This window comes from Hemitrygon akajei, chromosome 14 (genome assembly GCF_048418815.1).
Source record: "Hemitrygon akajei chromosome 14, sHemAka1.3, whole genome shotgun sequence".
NCBI lineage: Eukaryota > Metazoa > Chordata > Chondrichthyes > Myliobatiformes > Dasyatidae > Hemitrygon > Hemitrygon akajei.
Genome location: NC_133137.1, coordinates 25,120,287 through 25,146,009, shown reverse-complemented (window position 1 = coordinate 25,146,009; position 25,723 = coordinate 25,120,287). Strand labels below are relative to the sequence as shown.

The 25,723-nt window shown below is 38.2% G+C and overlaps 2 protein-coding genes across 3 annotated transcripts in view; one reads left to right on the top strand and one right to left on the bottom strand.

Moving 5' to 3' along the window:
- Window positions 1-3,225: 3,225 nt before the first annotated feature.
- On the bottom strand, window positions 3,226-24,042 carry LOC140738426 (RNA-binding protein EWS-like). Its single transcript, XM_073065697.1, has 17 exons — window positions 23,790-24,042; window positions 20,692-20,728; window positions 16,092-16,143; window positions 15,836-15,959; window positions 14,298-14,475; window positions 13,428-13,592; window positions 12,742-12,938; window positions 12,301-12,481; window positions 7,436-7,470; window positions 6,797-6,832; window positions 6,455-6,636; window positions 6,250-6,379; window positions 5,975-6,166; window positions 5,578-5,698; window positions 5,392-5,486; window positions 4,909-5,131; window positions 3,226-4,725 (listed from the first exon to the last, which is right to left on the bottom strand). Exons 1-17 carry the CDS (start codon window positions 23,800-23,802, stop codon window positions 4,686-4,688), a joined length of 2,001 nt encoding a protein of 666 aa, XP_072921798.1. The 5' UTR covers window positions 23,803-24,042; the 3' UTR covers window positions 3,226-4,685.
- A 152-nt stretch (window positions 24,043-24,194) lies between these two features.
- The window catches only part of rhbdd3 (rhomboid domain containing 3), a 29,730-nt gene continuing 28,201 nt past the window's right edge, over window positions 24,195-25,723 (top strand). Inside the window, exon 1 of one of the 2 annotated variants that reach the window (XM_073065703.1) lies at window positions 24,195-24,654. In XM_073065703.1, the coding sequence (XP_072921804.1) occupies window positions 24,492-24,654 (163 nt within the window). In that variant the 5' untranslated portion in view covers window positions 24,195-24,491. The remainder of the gene's footprint in view (window positions 24,655-25,723) is intronic. The other variant, XM_073065702.1, reaches the window with a different exon arrangement.

Sequence of the window (25,723 nt, the reverse complement as noted above, 5' to 3'; positions counted from 1 at the left end):
GGTACTGTAGCACAACTGAAGAAAATAGAGTACCCTAGATTTAGCAGTTTTCAATACCAGCAACCCAAGTTCGATTGCCACTGCTCTCTGTAGGGAGCTTATATGTTCTCCTGTGAACTTGTGGGTTCCCCCTGGGTGCTCCAGTTTCCTCCCACAGTTGGTAGGTAAATTGATCATTGTAAATTGACTATGATTTGGTTATGGTTACATTTGGGGGGCTGCTGGGCAGAGAGACTTGAAGGGCCAGAATGGTCTACTCTGCACTGTATCTCAGAAAAATTAAATAATGGAAGACAGGGTCAGAGCTCTATTCACTGGGTACTAATTAATGTACATTTATGGGAAGTTGACCCAAGAGGACTCCTGAAATTACCTCACAATTGCTCGTTTTGCAAAATGTTTGTTAAATCAGCTGATTTACTCCAAGTAAAAAACTGCAGGTGAAAGTGAAAAAAAAATCCAGCAGTTAAATTTATTGATTTTCCTATGCAAATGAACCCATAGAAGTCACCAATAAAACAAAGACATTTGCTTCAATACCACAGATGCTAAAAATATTAAGATAAACAACATACTGGAGTCCTAACATCTGTGGAGAGAAAAAACAGAAGCTTCTAGGCCAGTGACTCAATGGTTCCAATTTTTGTTTGTATTGTATTACCACAAAAAGCAATTATTTCTGATCTTGGAAACCTGTTTAATATTGGCTTAAGTGATCCTATCTGGTTTTTTCTCATTAGTAAATTTACAAAACATTTGTGAAGCCTTTCATGCAAGCCATTTTCCCCTGAACAAAACTAAAAGCTGTCCTTTATTTGTAAGTAACCAGTGTTAGTTTTCTCTCCAGAAAGCCTGGTGTTTACTGCTGGTTGTATTACATGCTACAATATGTATGGTTCGCATGAGAAAGCCCATGAGTGGAACACTGTACATAAGAGTGTGAATAATGGCATATCTAAGGAATTGTGCATGCATCAATCAGCAACACTTCAAAAGTTGCCTTTATCCATTTAACACTGAAGCAGTTTTTCATCTAGTTTCCTATTAGATGCTTATAGTGACCAACAACAAAGGAAACTCTGCTGTAACACAATATAATAACTTAGCATTGGACTTAAAACAAAGACGGCCACCATTAGTAATTTGATAATTCTGCAGTTTTAATTAACTGCAATTTTAGTAAGATCAAAGTCTAGTTTGTAATCTAGCCTGAACATAAATTACTGCTGCCTCCTTAATCTTTACAAATCCACATTACTAAATACTGTACTAAATACCAACCCATTAAGGTATTTACTGACTAGTTTTCCCCAAGATGGCATATTATCTTTAATGCTTGGGTTTCTCAGCAAACCTTTGCTCTGAATGCCAGATTATTTTACATGTGTTAAGTCAGCCAGCATCACCTTGCACAAGGCCACACACAATCTCAGTTACATTCAATACAGCATTAGTTCCAAGAAATGTCACCAATCTTTGGTTGACCTCTGAAAGTGCTGCAGGCAGATACAAAGTGTCTCCTGGCCCTATTAATTATTTACATTTTCCTCAACCAAAAGTGGTCAGCTATTTACCATTAACTGATGTATGAAGTGCTTCTTACACCTTCAATTGTTAAGTTAGTTTGATCTGCAGCTTTCTTTCATAGCTGCAGATGTTGGAGCTGTAGTATTACAAAGTTTACATCATTTGTTTTGAAAAATCATTGTCATTACTCTTTGCCTGCTAGATTGTCATGTTATGGGATCTTGGGCTAATTTCTGGTGTGCTCTAGTAATGTTGCTTGACCTTTTCTAAATTATATAGAAGTGCTAGTTATTGAGATGAAAGCAAAGGGGAAACACAAGGAGAAAACTTAAATGATCCTCCCACTAATAAGTCAACAGAAACACTAATACAAATGACAAACCTGTTAGAAACCAACTTTTATGACAAATTCACAACTTTACAGGGTTGATATGTTGTGGACAAAGATTACCTGAAATTTCAAAGTACAGGTAGTCCCCGGGTTATGAACGAGTTCCGTTCCCAAGTCTCATTTGTACGCAAGTTGGAACAGGTTAGCCTATCTTTTGATGCCTTACATCCTGGTGCACTTTTCCCCTCTTTCGAAATGTATATCCTTTCAGGCATAAGCCAGTCTCGTCTACATTAAATATTTGGTCTAGCAAATAACATCCCTCAATTTTTTTCCCCCAACATTACAAAATCACTTGCAGCTCTTACATCTGCACTCGCTGCTTCACCTTGCACTTTAATGTTATGTAAATTTGCCCTCACTTTTTGAAATGATTGAACCAATCCCCACTCGCAACAAATAAACACGAGATGGGAATTATTGATCCATAATTTTAACTTGTTTACTGCGTCCATCAACGGAACAGAAAAACTGCGGATTCAGCAGCAGCCGCGGGTCCCCCCCCCTACCCGGGTCTTAAAGTTCAGTGAACTGAGACAGGTTATGGGACACACTCAACAGTGTTAACTGCAACGTGATCTGACTTCAGATGGTGGATGGTGCTCTCCTTTGAGCCAATGGATTTAAAAATATAATAGGCTTTATGGTAGTCCGTTCATAACTCGGGGAATAACTGTAATAATTTTAGTGGTTACCAGAATCTGAATTTGAAGATCAGGTGTACAAAAAGAATGCTATAACGATTCATTGGCAATATTACAATCCTACCCCATGTGGCTTAATCCAAACTTTATTGAATATTATGACAGCCATTTAGTTTATGATAATAAGGCAGTCTCATATACATCATCCAGGTAAGAAATGAAGAGGGTAAGCATATATGCATCCCAGAAGGGACTTTCCCCTTTGCAGTTTTACTGATAACTTCTAACTTCAAATGTTATTTGGAAGGTATCAAGAAAAAATAAGTAAATCTCAACAAAAATAAAGCACTCATTGGCCAGGATATTTGGTGTTGAAGAACTATTTTTCGTTTCCAAGCAACAATTTATAGTTGAGCAAAATTCTCAAAACTTAAATTACCAATTGTGAGAGGTGGTGGCCATGGGATCTGTAGGGAATAAGATAGGCCACAACACAATCAGCACTAAAATAAATCAGCTATGATTTCAAATGAGCTATCTGTGTATTAAAGGTGGACTGGCTACTCAACCTGCAAGGAATTTGGAAATCCTGCAAAGCTAACCAGAATACAGGCTAAGGCTGCATTCAGAAGCAATAACACACATTACCGAACCAATCACACCTCAGCCAAAAGAAAAGCTTTATTAATCAAGTTTAATCACTTAGAAAAATAACAGCAATACAGAACTCTAATGGTGTGTGGGGGTTTGAAATGGATCCAGACAATCAACTTTATATGTTGTGCCTAGACTACGTGTGGCAAGCATTATTCACAATCATAATGCACATCACCTTTATTATACAACATTCTGCAAGTGTAACTGTAAATTTCATAGGATTTTTAAGCAATAGTCAATAAATTGTTGTGAAAGGAGTATTTAAACAGTATGCCTATGCAGCTCAATCTTACAAATCTCAATGTTCCAATTGGCTGTTTACCATAACAAATTTTTTTTCAGATGTAATTTTAAATATACAATCCCCATTACAGCAGCCAGATCTTCAAATAGTGACTTATACCAATGACTGATGTGCACCATTTCTGACCAGAGTTAATCCACAGTTAAGTTTGCAACAGTTATCAAGCACTGGAATGTCAAATATTCATTGAAATGACAAGTTACCAGTCCATATCTACCACTGACAAGTTAATATTTGAGATAAGGTAACTAAAAATTGGTGTAGCTAGATTTAAAAGATAGAGAACAATTTGTCAAATCAGTCAGAATATGTCCACATCAATACTCAAGTCAAAGTAAACCTGAATGCTCAATCTCATTACTAGATTTAATAGGTCAAATGTACAAATACCTATTGTCAGCCAGACTGACCACTGAAAAGCAGCAATGTGTGTACAATTAACATGGCTAAAACGTGTTAATCACTGAAAAAAGTGACTAAGTTTACTCAGGTGACCTAAAGATGTGGGCACTCAAATAGGAAGTGTTTTCACATTATCTATTTTCCATAAGCATTTCATTTGCTGCTAAAGTCCATTAAAATAAAAAAAAAACACTCATTTTGAGGGGCCGGGGAAGTAATAAAATATCCAGTGTACTTTTGTATTTTCTATAGCAATAACTGCATTTGGAATTTGCAAAGAGACTCGTGCAACATTTTTTTAAACAGCTGTTGAACTTTTTAATGAAGCTGCAGAAGCTCATTTCAGTGTCAAACTTTGCAATTTGTGTATTTACTCTCAACACTGTGGAATGCTATTTCAAGCTACTTTCAGCAAAATTTCAGGAAGCCACACTAAACAGAGCGACTCAGCTTTTTATTGCAGTATCACCATAGTATAAACAGAACAAAAGCTATGCACTGTACATTTTTGTTTTGCATGCTCTTCAGGATCTCGTTCACATCATTACATTCACCTTGACAAAAGTAAAAATTAAGCAAAAAGTCACCCTAACATGAAATTTACTTCCTGACTTGGCTATATCCACTGAAAAACTAATACAATACCGAAATATTGCCGTAATGTTGTTGCAAACAACATTATAAATACGGAATTACAAATTTAAAACATTTTTAAAAAATATTTGTTGTAGTAAACAGAAAACCAGATGGGTCATCTACTTCAATATGGTCTCTCCCGACGGTCCTGGCGACGATCACCCCTAAGAAGAAGAAAGTCCATGAGCAATTGATAAAAATGTCTTAAGACAAGATGGACTTACAGGAAATTAAAGGTGTCCTTCTACTAGAGGGCAGTTTTGAAAGGAAACTGGTTGCATGTCAAATTAATTGCACATCTATGCAGAAAATATTCTAACAATAATGTTAAATACTGATTCACTTACTTCCTATCCAATTTTCCTGGTCCACCACGTCCACCTCTGAAACCCATTAATTCCCCCATTGGGGGTCCTCCAAGCATTCCTCTTCCACCTCTAAAGCCACCTCGATCAGCACCACGTCCTCCTCGGAAGCCCCCACGGTGGTCTCCACCTCGTCCTCCCCTAAAACCCCCACGGTCCATACCACGGCCACCACGCATCATGGGGCCACCTCGACCACGATCACCTATGGAATTCAAATCAGTCCAAGACATTCCTTAGAAGAATTTGGAAGTTTACATGTTCAATTCTAGGAGCAATATGCCTTTCACACAATCCATACAAAGTGGATGAAATCAATAGAATTCAAGTTATGATTTTTAAGTATTTCAAAAGCATATTTTAAAAAATTGCCCAGGATCAACTGTTACAGCAAAAAGAGGACCAGAAATTGCCATTAATTGCGAAATGGAATGAAAATAATTTATGACTGACAGATTAACTCACCTGGAGGGAATGGTGGTGGGAGAGGGCCATCTGGCTTTGGAGCCTTACACTGGTTACATTCAGTCCGCCAAGCAAAGTTAGAATTTCCACAAGTTCTACAAAATAAAAACATGCATTGTCTACCTACTTTTGCTACCAGAATCATCGAAAAAGGCAAATAAAATGCTCAAACCAAGCTTGACATACGGGTTAGGACATCGCCAGTCACCAGCTCTTTGCTGTGTATTTCCCCCAGAAGGCCCACCACGGCCACGTGGACCACCTCGGCCACCAAATCCTCCTCCGCCTCCGCCACGGCCCATAGGTCCTGAAATTAAAGACAGGGAACATACATACTTCAGGTAGCAGGAAAAATTCACAATAAAATTTTCATGTTTTCTCCATAACTAACTTGATGGAGACAAAAGACCAGCATTATGAATCATGTCGCAAATGATAATAATCCAGACTAGCACTCCTGCCCCCTAATACAGCAAATCAGTTCTAAAAAAAAAAGGGACACTGAACCAAAAGGGTTAGCATAAATGTCAATGAAGTAAATTCACACCATTTGTCTAAAACAGAAAAGCAAAAATAGCATTACCTGGTCTGTAATGTAGATTCTCACCTCCTCCTCTAGGAAGCCCACCACCTCTACCATCACGGAGGGGAACATTACCTCGCATATTGTTAAAAGAGAGAGGTGGTGGCGGCTGCTGCAGCTGAGATAAGGGTTGTGGTGGGGGCTTCTTTTTGGCCATAGTAACCTTGATTGGGTTTGTGTCAAATTCTTTGCCTAAAATTGGAAGGGAATGGAAATTATTGCAGCCGTGCAAATGAAGTCATACTTTATCATAGAAAAATTGATTGAAGACCTACCATCAAACCATTCCACAGCAGCCTTTGCAGCAGGAGGGTCATCGTATGACACAGTAGCTTCACCTTTGGGTTTTCCAGTCTCTTTGTCAATGAATATGTTGATCATAGGCTGTCCAGTTCGTTTGTTGTTCTGCAAGAGTGCAAAAGTTATCAAACTGGAAAACCCATTAAAAACACTCTCTCAACAAAACACATCAACACAAACCTTTATAGCACCGGTTTGCTTGAAGAAATCCAAAAGTCTTTCTGGAGTTATATTTTCCCCCAAACCTTGCACATAAATAGTATCATTCTCCACACTGTCCTGTGGGGCTGAAGTCGCAGTCGAGGTTGGGGTTGGAACTGGAGCCGGAGCTGGTGGTGGTGGTGGAGGTTCAGCTGCTGTAACTGTGGAAAACATTAACCTCCAGTTAACACAAAAATCGTCATTGATCCTGTTTCATGAGTCAGGATTATGGACAATCTTTTACCTTAAGAATTGATCATTACAAATATATCTTTAAAAAATGATCGAGCATAACTGTATCCTATCAATAAAAATCATTACCTGGTTCAGGCTCTGGAGTTTCTTCTACAGCTGGTACTGGATGGAGAGAAAAAGCAACAATGACATTACTTTGCATTCCACCAAACCACTACCTTTACACATCTAGATCTATAATTCCGGCACCTTTCTTTTTGGTTACTCATTCAACTGAGATGCACTGCAAATGCAAGACCATACCGTATGGAAATATTCAGTAAAAATTTAAAACTAGTTTTACTTTTAAAAATTCCCCCACTTAATTTTCTAATAAGTGAACCATTCTGTATTTTATACCACCTCATTTGAGTGGTTTTTCACTTTCCATATACATCATTGTCATCATGAATTTGAAACCCATTTTAACGTAAACCCCTCTCTTAAGTGCTTACTCACTTCTATGTTTTCTAGTCATCACCAGCCTCAGGTAATTTGAAACCCATTTTTATTGGAAAACCCATCACTCAAATGATACATCCATATTCATCACTGTATCACATAATTTGAGACCCATTTTAACGCAAACCCACGTTAATGCCGGCAGTTGACACAAGTGTTGAATTTTGTAGAGGTTATTTTTTTTTACTATGCAAAAAGTCTTCCCCAAATCACAGACTGCAAACACAATGTATTTGACTAACCATTTTAATACTAAAAACTTACCACCAGGCTTACTGAAGCCACCCCGGTCGACACCGCTGCAGGGACAAATATGAAGAAATGAAGCATCCCTTATGCCAGTACCAGATGAGCCTAAGGCTCAAAGATGAAACTCGTGCCTCTTTAAAAGCACTGGCTAAGGCCTCTGAAGTTTCACCAGTTTTCATCTGCGAGTTTGCCTTTCTTCATAGTAGTTCTCCTAAATCTTTCGTACACCCTCAAAAACCATTTACACCTTCACTGTTTGACTTGCCAGTAACAGGGTCTCAACAACTAAAGTTGGTGCATGCAGTTTTTTTTTAACAGAACTGTTAAGCAACCATTATACTAGTTTTACATTATTTTTTAAACTTCCAAATAAATTACATATTACTGTAAATAATAAATACCATGTTTACATTACAAGTGTACAATACCATGCTTTTATGTATTACTCCACTTGCATACACCATACACATTTTTTTGTCCATACATATGTAGAAAACGTGTCTAGTCCCACTTTTCAATATGCTGCCGGCTCAGTCAAAATAGTTTAAAGTATTGAAGTGTAAACAAGGCTCTCACTTTGTAACCTGTAGCATATAAATGCGACAAAGCATGTTAACATAGTTTCCATATTCAAGCATTTAAAAATAAATACTGTATTGGCATTATTAAAAACTACATTCTAATACTTACCTGCAAACAAGGGAGTGAAAGCAGTATCGTACTGCTTAGGCTCTGTACAGTTAAATTCTTCCAAAGAACACGTTTAAAATGGTAAACTCCTCACTTCCTGACTAAACACTTATAACTGTGACCATTTCCAAATCCAACAGGAAATACCCACCCCAACCTTTAAATGAAACATGTACAAATTTCAACCCAATAAAAAGCTAACCCCTCAACACCCAACCATAGTTTTCTCCTACCAATTTAAATTTTACCTATTATAAAGTCAGACAGATCTGCACTCATCTTTCCTGCTTAAACATTAGTCATAGTTCTACCCATAATTAAAAGTTTAAAAAAAAAGAAACGTTTAAACCTATACCTAAACTGAAAATTTAAAATAGGGTTAATGGTGAGGAAATGATCCCGTCAACAGGACGACGAAAAACCTTATTCCGAAAGGGAAAATAGCATGATCAATTGCATGCTTTTTGTTAATACCTTGTAAAGTACCCAAAATACGCAGCTAAATGGTCAATAAATTTATCACAAAACTACATTCTAACTTAATGCTGGCCCAGCAGTATGAACTTCAAAATTCCATTGCAAAAAAAGGCAGAGCCTAATTGTAGTACTTCATTTTATATTGTCAATGATTGTCAATCTGTGCACCTCAACAAACTCCTTACAATCAAGTTACCATTAAATAGTACATTTTTCCACCCACTACATGATCTTAAGAAAATACATCGAGGATTTCACACCCCGAACCCAAGTTGCATTTAAAAAGCTGTAGGAACAGGTAACTGTACATCAATTGTACTATCAAGCATTCAAAGATTTAAATCCTGGGTAGGACTGTATAGATCAGATTAATGATACCAATAGAGGATGGTTTTGAAATAGTGCTGATCAACTATTTGTGAATATTTAGTAAAGGCATAATTTTGTATCTTAGCTGTACTAATGAGAGCATTTTATTTGTTTAATTATTTTTTATTTAGTGATACTGCGCATGGTAGGCCCTTCTCGCCCTTTGAGCCATGCCACCCCAGAAACCCCATAATAACCCTAACCTAATAACTGGAGAATTTACAATGATTAATTAACCTACTCAGTATGTCTTTGGACTATCTGAGAAAACTGGAACACACAGGGAACACCCACACAGGCCACAGAGAGGATGTAGAGTCTCCTTACAGAACAGCACCAGAATTGAACTCTGAACCACCAAGCACCTTGAGCTGTAACAGCTTCGCGCTAACAGCTATGCCACCGTGGTGCCCAATAATAATAATAAACTTGCTCTGAACTCAAAAACTAATCAAATGGATAATTTATGAAGGGAGAAAAATGTGAACAGTTTCACCCTATTTCAAGTCTTATTGGGTACAGACCACAAGTGCTGTGGACTTCACTGAAGTAACTACTTATGGCAGGGAAAACTGCTTAACCATAAAAGACTAACAGAGCAGAACCTCTTTTGCTCCATAGGTAACATTAACATGTTCCCAATGTGATACAGAGTGAAATCTCCGGCTGATTCCTCCTACCCCTCTCTGGTGCAGGCTAATTCTGCTTAGCCCAGAGATTTTTAGCTGCTTGCAGCTCAGCCACACACCATCCATCCATTTTTCCCATGAATGTTCTTTTAAAAACAGCCCAGTAGGTTATATTTAAATATCATGTTACCAACACTTCAAACTGGTCTGTTTTAAATACAGCATTGTCAGTACTGTCATTAATGACAAGCTAAGCTGTTTTGCCACATGCCCATCAGATGGATTTTTTTTAAAAAAAAGGTGTTGCAATTAAACAGTGATTATTAGTTTATTACACCAAGCTTCCCTTACTTGGAAGGATACCAAGACACATCCAATCGTGTCTTCATTAAAATGAATAGAAATGAGGAATTACAGGCACGTTCAGATCCAAGTTTAGATCTACTTCAAGTTTTTGTACCTTTGTACATAGAAAATAGGATACTTACCTTTGCTTTGAATGCTGTATTGGCAACTTGTGGATTCCCAATTATTACAATTTCATAGCACTTTAGCAGTTACAGTAAAACACAAAAATGTGTGTGGTGGGATGTAGCATAGATTTGAAATATTTACCCAATCCACTCAAGTGCCAAAACTGCATTTAATGAGGAGGCTAAGAGTCACTGGCATACCTCTTAGATGATAACATACTAATGACCACCAGGTAGCATTAAGTTGCCAGGGTCAGTGGAATCAGAGTATCTGTACCCATCAAATGCAAATATGGAACTTCAATTCTCAGTAAGTGCTCTCAAGAAAAAAAACACTAGTTTTTCTAATGATAGGAATAGCACAAGACTGTTTCAGAAAGGGAGATCAATTATCTATTGTGGGACAAGAGTCCATTAATATCAGTAGTTTTCTGATGCAGCATCCAAGTGGTCATTCTTCACACAAAGTTCAACAGCAATGTTTAACAGGTATTCAAGCAGTTTGATTGGTCCCAGATATTCACAGCCCCTAGTCATATTAGGGACACAGTAAAATAAACACCAGCCCAACATTCCCCCTGTCTACCCCAAGTAAATTAAGGCCAACTGTTCCTTTGATTGAAATTGATCATTTACAAGGACTAGAGTTTGTAATGGCATGGCAGCGCACACAGGGTACAAACACTCAACCCACAAGCAATTTAAAATAGCCCTTACGCACACAGGGTGATAATAACTTTCAACAAATTTGGCATTGGTAAATCACTACAATTGTTTTGGGACTTTAAAAAAAAATGCTCATTTGAAGTTGCACAATGATTGTACTCAAATTAGTCATTTTTGAACAAGGCGCCATTTAAAGTGATATTTGTTTAAAACCCTTACTGGCAAGTTCAAATTGAACACTAGAAAAATAACTCCTATTTTCCACTGACCCTGCCTATTACAAGGCATAACCCGATAATGCTTTCAGCTCCCTTGTTGATTAGTAAACAAGTACAATGGAGTCTTTAAACGCAATGACTATAGGGTTTCCATTGCCTCTTTTTTTTTTAGGTAATTGTACAGGAATTACTTAAATTCAAGTAAATTAATGGATCATGTTATTCATATTTTTTCAGAAATAAATATTGTAAGTACCAGGCAAATGGAAACCCCATCAACTTAAAATAGTCAAGTTAACTTCCAGATGTTGAAGTGAAACCTTTATCATATTCTCCTAAGTTATAGTGCAACAATTGTATTTCTGCATTTGGAGTGTTAGCAACAAAAATAAAACTGGCCACAAGGAGTCTAACTTTCAAAAATTGCTACATCGATTTTCAAATGAAGTATGGCATATGCATAAAGCAAAGCCCACACCAACATAAAATAAATGCACGATTATTAAAAAATGAATCCAGGCTCCAAATAATTACAAATTTATAAGATGTTCCACTTCACACCCCATAATTTTGCCACTGCAAAATATTTTAATTCTGGAAGTAGATGAAGGGACTATAATGCCCTTTCCAAAATACTAATGAGATTGATGTAGTGATGTTTGAGAGATACTCCAAAATATAAACACTGTAACAAAACACATTAATATTCTCACCTATGTGGTAGCAATATGTAAAGAGAAAGCGAAGGACAATTTAACACAACTTATCTCAGGATTAAAGGTTTCACCAGGAAGACAATGTCATATTATGTGGAGTAAATACTATGTTTTAAGTTAACCTCCCCCAAATTTACATAGTGTAGCACAACCAATTCAAATTAGATTCAAAGGTTTTTTTAAAAATCCCAAATTTCATGTGCCAGATGAACAGAAAGCATCATCTCAAAGCACATCAAAATTACATGTAAAATAAATTTAGATAAACTATACATTATACAAGTGGAAATTAAGATAAGCAAACTATTCCACAGAGGATAGACATTGCCTTTGGAAAATTAGCAGGGCTGAAAACTGTAATCACTTACATCGCAAATTCCCAAATATTTTAATGGGCCATGGATTTAAAAAATTAAAATATATTAATTTAGATATAAAGTTTAAAAGCAAACTTCTCTTTTGGGGACATCTGGTTCCTGATAACTCCAATAGAGTTATTTGGGAAAGTGGCCAGTTAAACCCAGAGGTTATTTTTATTACAGTACTTTCAAATCAGCTAAATGCTTTCAGCCCTGTATTGTTAACTGTTACTCTGGGGTGATTTCTTGTATTAATCTCTCCAAAAGGAAGAGGTCATCTTACCCCATGCCACCTCGTCCACTCCGACCACCTCTACTGTAACTACTTCCTCTGCTTCCTTGATCATAGCTTCCACGACTTCTGCTACGGTTTTCAGAGCTACTGTTTGAGGTTCCGTAGCTACTCTGGTCTTGTCCATACCCACTCATGTTATTAGTAGATGGTTGCTCCTGCCTATAGGAACCTAGATAAGCATTTTGTTGGTTAATTTACTAGTATTAATCACATTTCAGGGCAATAATTAGGAAATTTAGGAATGAGCATCAAGTTTACAAGGCACAACATGGGCATGGCCAACTCCATTACAACTGGCCTGGATTTTAACCCAAATAATTAAAAAAGTTTCAAAAATAAATTTATTCTATTAGCCCCTTTGTTGCCTGTTACTGTTTAAATTCAAAGTGACTACCCTATTTTACCAAAACATACAAAAGTCAAACTTACTGTACTGGCTTTGTTGGCTATAGTCTGTTTGCTGTCCATAGCTAGACTGCTGACCAAACCCTGTAGGTGGTTGCTGTTGGCTGTATCCTCCAGTTGGGGGTGGTGGTGGTGCATAGCTACTCCCCTGTTGTCCATAACTTGCCTGCTGGCTGTAAGAGCTCTGATCATAGGCAGTTGGCTGAGTGGTGCTACTGTAACTATTAAAAAAAACATGATGGTAGGTGGTTTGATAGTCAAAATTCACAGATTGAAAATAAAGCTAACTCAATTTGTTTTCATGGGGTTAAAATATGGAAGACACAACTTAAAAACATTGTCATTGAAATAATAGAAAAATGTATTTGAAGGATTTTAAGAAAATTTCATATGACAGAAAGATTTAAAGCATACAAAATAATGCCCTGAAATATATCCTCTGAAGAATGCAAAATTCTCCCTCCCTCTCAATGACTTAAGTTACTACCCAAATGCAGTTAAAAAACATTTTGGGAGAGAAAAAAATTCCTGTTTTAAGGCACTAAACTATTTATTATACATTTTCTTCCAACAATGTGACATCCTCTCTCTTCTTAAGTATGACAGTTCGGCATCTGATGTCAACCTTCAAAACATTTCCCCAAATCCTTTCTCTATGATGATGCTGGAAAATCCAATTCCTCACATCACATCAGAAATGAAACAATTACCTTGTAGGAGGAAAAGATGGGGGAGCACTGGGAGGTTGAAGAGGATAAGTTCCATGAACACTCATTTGAGGGTATCCATAATTCGTCTGGCTGTACCCTACATTAGATTGCGCATAACCAGTACTTGGTTGGCTGTAATCATCTTGCTTGGTTGTATCTTGTGCTCTGAAATGAGTCAGCAATTATAAATTACATACAAGGTTACTATTGACTCAGGGCAGACAAGAGTGGTGTTTAGAGATAAAGAGCAAAAATGGTATATGTTAGAGGAAATTAAAGACAGAAAATATACAGAAGTTTGTATTTTCATAGAACATTTTTAAAATTAACTGAATTTTGCAATATCTAACAAAGCTGGACTTACAATAAATTTACTCAATTGTCCTGGCCTCCAACTTGTTAAATTTTCTAAAAATTATTAACTATGATTCCTGCTTGTGAGCAAACACTTGGGTAGTTTTCCTTAGCAGTAATGAAGCTGTTCAAATCATAAGCACATAAATGCAAATTTCTCAACATTACCTTTTCTAAGACAAATTTGGATACTGAATAAGTAACAATAATATCTTACCTAAAGTAACTGAAATCAATGTGTGCCAGGAAAAGTCTACATTGCTCTATTCCCCCCCCCCAAATTAAATATAGCCGAAATAAGTTATCCAGACCATGATTCATTTAAATAATTCTATTCACCCCAAATTAAAATAAGAATATGGTTTTAAGCAATTAGGAGTTCCAGTGAGAATGAGTCATGCATAATGTGTTGGCACAGTATGTACAGACTCCCTTGGTGAATAACTCCAGGTTTTTTAAAAATATAAAAATCTTTCTCACCCCTTCCCTGCAACCTATAAAATAATTGACTTGTACCTAGTCGGTGCAACCGTTGTTGCTGTGTGTTGCCCATATGCAGCATAAGTGGGTTGCTGACCATAGGTTGGCTGTTGACCGTACGTAGCTTGGGGAGTACCAGTGCTGTCATATCCAGTTGTACTGTAAGCCTGCACAGGCTGGCTATAAGCCTGAGGTGCAATTGGTGCGCTATAACCTATTGAAAAGAAAAATGTACCAACGGTTCTACAATAGTTTTATATACAGACATAATTCAACATATTGCTAATTGCTCATGCTCACTAGAATGAGCACCAGACCCGTCAACTAGTGTCTTTTGATTAAAAAAACTGCCTTTAGGCATAAAATGTGTGAAGTGCTTCGCTGGCCCAAAATTAAGGATAAATTAGGAAATGTTTTACCAATAATCTTAAAAATGGAGAGGCTTAGGAATTAAATGCTGTAATACCAGACTCACACTACTGAAATCGATGAGATGATATACAAGCTTGGAAGCAGGAACAAACAGCATTTTCAATTTGGTATTCTACTTGTATCTCCCAGTATTTCAAAGCCATTACAAAAATGCCCAATGCAGCTGAAATTTTAATATGATTTGTCACTTCCCCCCACAGAGAGCTTACAATTGATCTGATAGCAAAGTTGCTACCCCAATATCCTTGCATGCATGAGCCGGAGATGCTCTGAAATTGGAACTTCAGCACATGGCCCACTTTGCAACATAATACTCTCAGAAAACAGAGCTCAAATGCATCTTACTCCCATGCCTACTTCATTTTCTGATAACAAGCAGGAAATGAACATATTTAATGGAGATTTTTTTCAGCCAAGTCAGTACACTTCTAATTAGAGTCAATTTTGCAATAGCAAGGAGGCCAAAAGAACTTCCCATCAACGTTAAGTGAACCAATTTTTTCAAATTCAAAACACATTGTCACACCTTTCTACCTCAGTGTAATGTAGTCAATGCAATTAACCTTTTAATTAATGCATTTTAATTCAGGCAATGTTTAGAAACATAACCTTTCATAACACCTCAAAAGGATAAATTCTGGTCACTCCTAAACTTTAATCAGTCACCACTAGAATATGATTTGTATAATGGGCGAAATGAAGATTTACTAGTTGTACTTTCTGACACTGAGAAATACCCAGGTGGTAAATTGTACCTTTCCAAACAGCTGTCACTTGTGCGGGCCTTGGACCTGTACATATATATAGCAAAGGACTGTGTATAAATTTCATGATTGGCTGAATGCCAGCCAACCTAAAAATTAAAATTTCAAGGGCAAATTATTTCTTTCCCTGTTGCATAAAGGACAGCCTATTCACAATATTGAGCATGCATGACAAATCAGTTAACTTTACATTGAAGTTTCAAATGTTTGATGTAAAACGCCAACAAAACATGAACCATGCAACAACAACCAGGCATTCTAACCTGCACTTGTCCCTTCTACCCAAGAAAGCACAACAGACAGCAAAACAAAAAGTTAAGAATTAATCATAGAATTTAGATGAAAATTTAAAAAAAATTAACAGAAGTTAACCCTTACCAGTCTGGGGTTGCCCATATGCAGTGGCATATGCTGTCTGCCCATATGCTGCAGTTGTTTGTGCTTGAGTATATGTTGTATCAGTAGGCTGAGTATAGGCTCCATAACTCTGCTGTGCATATGCCTATTTGAATTCAAGTTATAAAGGAATACACAAAAAGCTAAAGTTCAATGAAATTCAACGAATTATCAATATTCTTAAAACTTAAGGCTTCAAAATTAACATACAATATCACGAAAAAAGCCAAAATCTTACTTGGGTTGTCTGTCCATATGCTTGAGTAGGCTGAGCCGCATAGGTTCCATACCTGCAAAGAATTACAGTGTGTTCACATTGCTTAAAAGATACAAGAGTCTCAGACCCCTTTTGTCAAAGTTGGCAAACAGAGGAAACAAGTTGCTCTGAATTGAAGACAGGGGAGGGATTGATAGGTAAAGAGACTTGCTTACATGCAACCAGGTTTGTAGTCACCAGATGAGAACAAGTTGAAGTGACATCCCCAGGCTACACAGCAGTTGAATTCCTAGAAAGCTGCTGGCATTCAGTATTTGAAACCAGGTAGATGAGCTTACTGCGCAGTTAAAAATTGGCAGGTGTAACATTGGGCAGAGTTGCAGGTTGAAAGAAAAGCAAATAGGCAGAGGGTGTTAAAAATGAAATAAAACCCTTAGCAAGAAGTGATTCAAGATCAGAAACAGAGGGTCCTTATGAGTGGAGTTAAACTGCAAGGATAAGATGACCTTGATGGACCTTATACAGGCTTCTGAATAGTTGCCACAATGTAGGGTACAAATTAGAACAGGGGTCAGAAAAGGTAATGTTACAGTGGTCATGGAGGACTTCAATGTGCATGCAGACCAGAAATCCATGTTGGCACTGGATCCCTAAGAGAAGGAATGTCTACTAGATTACTTTGTAAAACAGCATATGGTTGAGCCCACTAGAGAAAGTTTGTGCAATGAACCAGAATTGATAAGAGAAGTAAAGGAACCCTTCAAGGCAGTGATTATATGATAGAATTCATCCTTCAGTTTGAGGGAGAAGCAAAAAAAAACCAGACACGTCGGCATTAATACAGAGACACAAAAGGGACTGGCCAAAGTTGACCCTAATCAGGGGACATGGTAGAACAGCAGTGGCATGATTCCAAAGAAGCAGCAGCATTGTAGAGAGGATGAGGCAACAGTGGCTGACGAGGGAAGTCAGACAGCATAAAAGCAATAGAGGGCTTTTTTTTTTGCAAAATTGTAAGGAATCAGAGGATTGGAAAACTTTTAAAAAGCAACAGGTGAAGGAAGATGAAATATGAAGGTAAGAAAGCCAATAACAGAGTACACAAATATTTTTCAGGTACAAGAGTAAAATTGGGCATTGCAATGGGGAACAAATGAATGGCCAAAGAACTGAAAGAGTATTTTGTAGATTTCACAGTGGAAGCCACTAGCAACATATCAAAAATTCGAGTTGGGAGCACAAGTGAGTGTAGTCACCAATACCGGAAGGTGCTTGGGAAGCTGAAAGGTCGATAGGATGAAGTCACCTGGACCACAGGGTTCTGAAAGAGGTAGATGATATTGGGGAGGTAGAGTAACCTTTCAATAATCACTAGTCAGGAATGGCACAAGACTGGAAAACAGCAATTGTCACTCCACTCTTTAAGGGATGGAGGCAAAAGACAGGAAATTATAGACCAGTTAAAATTACTTCAGTGGTTAGTATTATTAAGGATGAGACTTCAGGACACTTGGATTACACGATAAAATTGACAGAAGTCAGCACAATATCTGTAAAGGGAGATCTTGTCTGACAAATGTGTCAGAATTCCTTATCAAGTTCAAGACGAGAGAGATGTTGAGTCAGTAAAGGTTATATACTTGGATTTTTAGAAGGCCTTAACAAGGTGCCACACAAGGCTTGAAAACAGAAGTCCAAGGTATGAAAGCAAAGATACTAGCATGGATAGTTAAAGGGGGCCCTTTCTGACTTTTTGCAGTTCAGCTTGGTCTGCTACTTTGTGTGTTATATGCTAATGATCTGATGACAGGATTGATGGCCAAGTTTCCAGTTGATACAGATGGAAGGGCAGGTAGCGCTGAGGAAACAAATCTGCAGAAGCACTTGGGCAAGTTGGGAAAATGGGCAAAGAAGTGGCAGCTGGAACATAGTGTAGGGAAGTGTATGGTCACGCACATTGGTAGAAGGAATAGATATTCTAATTGACTAGACTATTTTCTAAATGGGAAGATAATTCAGAAAATGGAAGTGCAGAGGGACTTTAGGAGTTCTAGTTCAGAATTCCCTAAAGAGTAACCTTCAGGTCAAGTTGGTAGCAAGGAAGAAAAAAAACAGTCAGCATTCATTTCAGATGACTTGATTATAGAAACAAGGTGTAACACTGAGGTTACGCAAGTTGCTAGTCAGACCATATTTGGAATACTGCAAGTAGTTTTGGGTCCCATATCTAAGGAAGGATATACTGGTGTTGGAGAGGTTCCAGAGGTGGTTTGCAAGAATGATAGGATTAATGTTTGAGGAGCCGTTCATTGCTCTGGGCCCTGTACTTGCTGAAATTTAGGACAATGGATTTCATCGAAACCTAGTGACTACTAATGGGCTTGGATAGAGTGCACGTGGACCGGAGGGTACAGGCTCAGAATAAAATAACATTCTTTTCGAACGGAGATGAGAAAGAATTTCTTTATCCAAAGGGTGGTGAATCCACAGATTTTCTTTCCGCGTATAATGGACACCAAGTCACTGGGTATGCTTAAAGTAGAAGTAGGTAGGTTCTTGATTAGTAAGGGTGTCAAATGTTACATGTAGAAATAGGAAAATAAATTAGCTATGACTGAACAGAGAAGTATACCTAATGGGACAAATGGCCCAAATCAGCTCCTACATGCTACGGTATCACGATTTTCCCTAATGCGACAATTCCCCCCCACCCCCCCCGCTACATTTTCTTAATTTGGTTATTCTTATCCTCACAAAGTTGACATTTAGTGATTTATGAATTCTGCAAAGGCAAATTTCCATTACCTAGACTGTACACTAAAAATTAAACCAAATTAACCAAAAGATACAAAATGCACAACATCCCCAATCAATTAATGGAGAGAAAGTGAGGCAAGTAAAAGAAGTTCTTTCCACATCCTTGCACTGCTCATCTACTCTTGCTTCTTTGTCTATTCTCTCTTCAAATGTGCTCTTCTCATGGCTTTGTTCCATTCCTACTGAAAAGCTTAAATTTACCCACCAGCTGACTTATCCACACAGCAGTACTGGTCTCACCTAGAGATTCCATTCATCCCATTCACACTGTAACATTCTCTGCAACTCAACATTAAATCACCTCTTTCCTAAGTGTATCAGAAAGTGCCAATTTAACAACTTGTGCAAAATGACCACTTCTGATACACTGATTAAACGAACTACAAGCAGACCTACACAATTTAATTAATACATAAACTGTTCTGCAAAAAGATAATCTAGCTGAACCTAAGAAACTGGGAAGACGTGTTTAAAAACAAGGCAAAAACTTAAAACCCTCAACAATTTATGAAGCATTCAGCACCTAGGGTCTGCTCCCAATTAACTTGCACCCAAATACAGTTTCTTACATAAATTCAACTTTTGATCTGGAAGTAGAGGAGGAATTTTTGCATATTTCAAGCAGATGACCACAACAATCAAGTTGGCACTGCAATAAGAATTGCTATACAGAATTTGTATGCATGTACCAAATGGAAATTCATCCATCCCAGATCTGATCATCACTGAAGGATGTCACTTCAAAAATGTACACTGTATGTAAAAGTTATAGTTATTCAAAACAACAGCATACCTTTTACATTTAGTATACACGAATGGCTGACTTTATCCACATTTTAACAAGAGATCAACTGTCTTGGTGAAAAGGTCCAAGGAGGCCCTATTGATAGATTAGATAAATGATATATAGAAATATAGCTTCTTATCGCATAGCCTCACTTACGTAGGTTAAATCCTCTAGTGTTGCAATGGCCTAGTTAATGCTAGATGAAATATTAGAGTCCATCTAACCAGATAAAGCCATATAAACCAAACGGTGCTCACAATTTAGCTGGTATCAGCAATTATTTTGTACTCTTCAGAAAAATTGGGGACAAGCAATGTCCATGACAAGAACATCATCAGTCATGAAGCACATGGAATACAAGCACCCGATTCCCCAAGCTACCAAAATATTAGAGATTAGCTGCTTTACCCAGATCTACACTCCATCATTAGTTTTTAAAAAATGCACCCCCACCTATTCTTTAAGGGAATGCTGAAAGTAATTAATGGCACTACAAGCAGTTTACTTGTTTTTTCAAACCTCAGCCACATGTAAAAGTGAAACTGAATTCAAAAGATACAATTTACAATAATATTTACAATGGATTTTGACTTCGTTTAGAGGGGATACACAAAACATTTAGAGAGGCTTAACAGTGTTCGAAAATGGAACAGTATTGAATATCAAATACGAGTAATGGTGTGAATTAGACAAAGTACTCAACTCCAAAACTACAAGAAAATAATTCTGAATATATGGAAGAAAACAGACGATGAATTCTGACATCTGGAAAACGGAGAAATTTCATTGCCACCCACCCATTACAATCCAGACGAGAGCTTGTATCTGAAATATTAAGAACTTCAGTTTGCCCTAATAATTACAAAACAATCTGTATCTATTTCAATTTTTAAATTAGAAAATACAAGTCATTACTTGAGTACTTGAAACCAAAGACTGATTTTCAAAGACATGACAACCAATGAAATTTCTGATATGAAGTTTAAATTTTTTGTTAATTCCATCAGATGCACTTACCCTTGCTGAGCTGCAGCTTGAGTATAGGTACTATAATCTAAAAAGAAAAACAAAGTAAAATAGATTTTACAAAAAAAACTTAATAGATGATGAATCTGCTAACATGTTTGTAGTCTAGGTAATATAATTTAAATCTTTGTGATACAGCTGAGCATTCTTAGTCAACCCCTGGATGGTGCAGCAATACTGAAATACACAAGTACCCTTACCCAGGGGATGAGGTGCCATGTACAAAATGTGACACAATATGGTCTGAAATGCAAAAAAGAACAAGCATTTTGCAAATAGTTTATTTTCATAGAGGTTAAAGATCCCCAAACATAATAAGTGAAGCAACTATTTTGGAAAAGTCTGGGGGTTGGTTTCTGGACAGCGATTACTCTTGCATCATTCTGATACAAGGGAATGAGATTCATCAAATGCAAATACTACTAAAGATCAGGTTAAAATAAAAGAAAATGTTAGGAATGCAAGTTAGGCAGTATTTGTGGAAAAAGTTTGTAGCATGTGCAATTCCTCCCCCACAACCTTGCGCAACAGAAACTGTATGTATTTAGACAAAGCATGACAATTGAAAAAGCTAGTTTTCCTATAAAAAATTCACTACTGTGGACAATGGGACAGCATCACAATCCATAATCAAGACCTGCATCTGGAAGCTCGGTTATCAGTTTATTCCCAAAATTACTTAATTTTCTGTAGCTATGGTGAATATCAATGAAAGCAAACATGCAATTCAATCAAGCTTAATTCCTTATTTATAAAATGTGGCAAAAAAGATGGAACACTTCCATCTTCAAACAAATGAGTATTTTAGAATTGTTCATATTTAAGAAAATGGTTTCACTTTATCAGTTTTAGCATCTCAGTGCTCACAATTGTAGGCATTTGAATGTTGCAAGAGAAAAAGGTCAGCAAAAGTACATCATCAATGTTGCAATGTATGTGATAACTGAAGCCCTAAATAAATTGTTTCAGAAATAAATGTATTGTAAATGCTATGTCTGCAATTCTTAGCTCTTCCTCCCACACTGAAGGAAAAGGTTAAGACATACAAAAGTAAACAAACTTGCATAAATCAGTATCTTCTCCATTCAGTTTTTAAATTTTTTTACTTTGCTGGGGAAATAAAAACTTTAATCCAGCAGGGTTGTGGGATCTAATGAATAATAAAGCCCCCAAAATTTGAACATTTCTCTTTCTAAAGACAATGCCAAGTCTTTCCAAATTTTGCTATTTCTATCCATAAAGCACAAATTTCTCATTAGACCAAGACAGTAAGGTCAACTGGTTTACTAACTATATCAAATATTCTCAAAATGCCCACATCTAGGGCAAGCAATTACTTTTAAATATAGTGGTTACCTCCTTCTGACTAATCTGTCACTCAATTTCAGTCAAGTAGGAGACTCCTGCTTGGTGTCACCTTTCACATCATTTATATTAACAAAAAGCCATTCCAAGTGCCAATACTGAAATCTGAATTGCTAATCATTATTAACACCACAAGGAGAGGTGTGTGAAAATGTAAAAACGCTAATCCTAATAGAATAAAAATAGAGGCATATGACAAGAGATCAAGCTACATTAGGTCAAAGAATTTTAGCAAAGTGACAGCTACCATCTCCATACCACCCTGTTACGAGCATAGTATAAAATTAATCTTTCTCACAGTAAAAACTTTTGTTTATACTTTTCACACAATAACATTTGGGACACTATATTGACCAAATTTATACTGATCAGCTCCATTGGGGTCTGAGATTTTTAAAAAAACGAAAAGGCTCCAGTGGTGGAGAACCCTTGAAGTGCCAGCCCAAAGAAATAACGCATGCTACAGTTTTCACACATTTCAGGCAATATTAGATTGACAAATTTTATACTGATCCTATGTGATAGGCTCTGAGATTTTTAAAAATAAGGTTCCACAATGATGGAAAAACTGCACAAAGGGAAAACTCAAGTTTCAGACTAAAGGAATTGTGTGGATTTTTTAAGGAAAATAAAATCTAATTTTTTTTAAAGCACAGTTAATATTATCTTAGAAATTATTAGCTTATCACGAGATGTTAGGAACCCAGTGCTAAATTTTTTGCCGGAGTTCAGTGACTTCAACGGAAGAACGAAAACACCCTTGCTCATTTAAGAACATGATCCTCAATAATTTAACAAATTTAGGACGTCTAAAACACCACCCCAAAAACGAAAAAAAAACTAACATTGCAAAAGGTTAGCATTTCAGTAACCTAGCTGCCTTTCAAACTTTTGTTATATCTCGCCTTCCTACGAAGAAAAATTAATTTTTGACCAATGAACGACTCCAGTTTGGCAAACCGCTGTCGCATACGGAACCACTACTCTCTTTGAAATAAAGGCCGAAATAAAACACAACTTCTTAAACTGTGTGTGTATTTTCAAAATGGGGTACTTTAAAAAGTTGAAAATCTACACCGCCATCATTTAAAATGAGAATATATAGGACACTGTTTCAACCTTAAAATATTTCCAAGGAAACTATTTTGACCGTAGTTACAAACTGATATTTTTTAATAATTGAAATCAGGTCGTTGGCCAATCTGATTCCTCCACCCCTTCCCCCCCACCAGGCCTCAAAGCCGATAGATAACATTAAAAAAACACTTCCCCTTCGTCTGGAAACTCGGCGACGGCGCAGCCCAAGGGCAAGGAGCCGGCCGCTGGGGAAGTGAGATGGCGGCTCGTGTGTGCGAAGGGAGCCAGCCGGGCCCGAAGGCTTTATGGCGCAGTTTGCACTGACGGGCGGGCCAGTGGAGTTTGTGGTTGTGCCTTGACGACGGCGGGGTGGGGGGGGGGGAGGGGAGTCCCAACGGCCGCCCGCCCGTTTCTCCTCCTCCTCCTGCAACACGCGATGGGGCCTGGCCCCAGCATAAAACCGCGGCCCTTGACACACACATACAATAAAACCTCCACAGTCGCCGGTAAACCCGATTCAAAGCTCGGCAAAAAAACCAGTAGACAAGCGCGGGGGCGACTCGAGGGACCGACTGCCGCCGACCGGGACTGCGGATGGCGGCCGCGCGTTTGAATCCGAGCCCAACAGTTGGGAGACTCGCTCTTACCCGTCGACGCCATCTTCTCCGACCTCTGACTGCCGCAACGCGCCTGCGCGGACACTCGACGGACTCGACCACCGATTTGGCGCCTTGCGCAACTCGATCCGGAATGGCCCAACGATAATAGTCACACACACCCAAAAAAATCCTTCTCCTCAGGTCACCAGGGTCCCGAGTGCCTCTAACGTGAAAAATACTCCAGTACGTAAAACCACAATATATAGGAACAACCGTTGAAACCCCCCCCCCGCCTGCCGATTCGCGGACGAGGTTTACGAGAATGCTCACGTTAGGCTCCACGTCGCTATTTAAGGATGACGTCAGGCGGCAACGTCGGCTGTGAGTCTTGCGTCACGTAGTAACACGTTCGGAGGGAACAATGGAGGGAAGCCGGGGCCGTGTTTATGGTTCCGGCTAGCGATAGTAACGCGCGGCCATTTCGTCCTCTGAGAGTCGGCGCTTGGCGCGGACATTTCCTCCTCTGGGCGCTGTCGTGAAATAAACCTAAAATAAAAGGCCCCTTTCTCACATTCTCCCACCCCACACACCTCCCCAAGCGAGTGGTATTAGCAACCATGTGTTTTTAAACGGTCCGCCATCACCGGGCGGGAGACTGATGCTTTCCCGCAAAAGCCGCCTGCTCTTGGGTGGCTGTCGAGACAGCACTCTACGCTCTGGGTAAAACGGACGCTGGGCCTCAATTTGGAGATGCCGCTGTTGGGACAGGGAGGCCGCTGGCGGCTGAGGTATGGAGCGGCCAGGCTGCTGGTCGCAAACGCGACCTTTATCTCCCTCATCGTGTCGTTTTGGCTCACCGGGGCCGAGAAGGCCTTTTCTTTGAGTGCCGGCCCGGTGCTCAGCCGGTGCCAAGGTAAGTAGCTAGGCCTCAGCCACTCGAGAGTTAAAACGGGGATATTTCTCCGAGTTCAAGTTCAGATTCGCAGGACAGCGAAAGAGGCTGCATCTTGGATGCCTTTTACCTTGCAAACATTCAACTCATTCGGTACTCCTCCCAACTGTATTAAAAAGTGGGGCACGATTTTTAAAAACAAATTACGAAGTAGTCTAATGAATACATTTCTAATGGGTCCGATGTCTGGAAATGTAACACCACAATACCTGCCGAGGCCTTTTTATCTTCAGCCTTTTAATTTTCTAATGTGCGTTGTTGTTTAAGGCAGTTTGTTTTTAACTGTAGAAGAGGCTGGCTTTCTCCAAAGTAAACAAAAATCCCAGTTGAATCTTGCGTCCCAGAACTCATTAAGTGACCTGAAGAACTTTGCACTGACTTTTTTTTTATCGTCAAATTAAGTAGTAATTTGAGTGGCAGCTTGTACAGTATGTGCTTGTAGTCCACTGAAAACTGGCTATGTGCTAAACTGAGTGGTTACTGCATTGTAGGAGGTCTATATCTGTGGATGGAATATATTGTGTAGAAAAGTGAGATTTTTTCCAAAGTATAGCTGAAAAGGTTTATTCCTTAGCCATAACAAAATATTCAGGAAATGGGTAGCCAATAACCACTCCTGATGAAGGGTTTCGGCCTGAAACTTCATCTCTACCTCCTCCCATAGATGCTGTCTGGCCTGCTGAGTTCTGCCAGCATTTTGTGTTTTTAACCAATAAGTTTGCCCATTTTCATTACAATGTGAAAAACTGAAGATCAGGGCAGTTAACTCTAGTTCTCTCATTATCTTGACAATTATAGCAGTACATTTAGGCATAAAGAAGTCCAACAGGTATTAAGTTAAATAACCACATAACCTGCATTTTAAAAATAAATACAAAATACTCAACAAATCAGGCGGCATCTATGAAGTGAGAGGGCAGTAGTTCAGGTCATTATTCTGATGGAAGGCCATGATTGACCTAAGATATTAAATAATTTTCTCTATTCAAAGATGCTACCCAACCTGCTGAGTTCTGCTTTTATTTTAAAT

Bases quoted from the DNA above. Each gene is read 5' to 3' on its own strand.
- LOC140738426 (XM_073065697.1), bottom strand. The intron at 16,144-20,691 runs GTAAGTGCATCT...AATTCTTTGCAG, and splicing joins CAAGCTGCAGCTCAGCAAGG to GTATGGAACCTATGCGGCTC. The intron at 4,726-4,908 runs GTAAGTGAATCA...TCTTCTTCTTAG, and splicing joins CCAGGAAAATTGGATAGGAA to GGGTGATCGTCGCCAGGACC.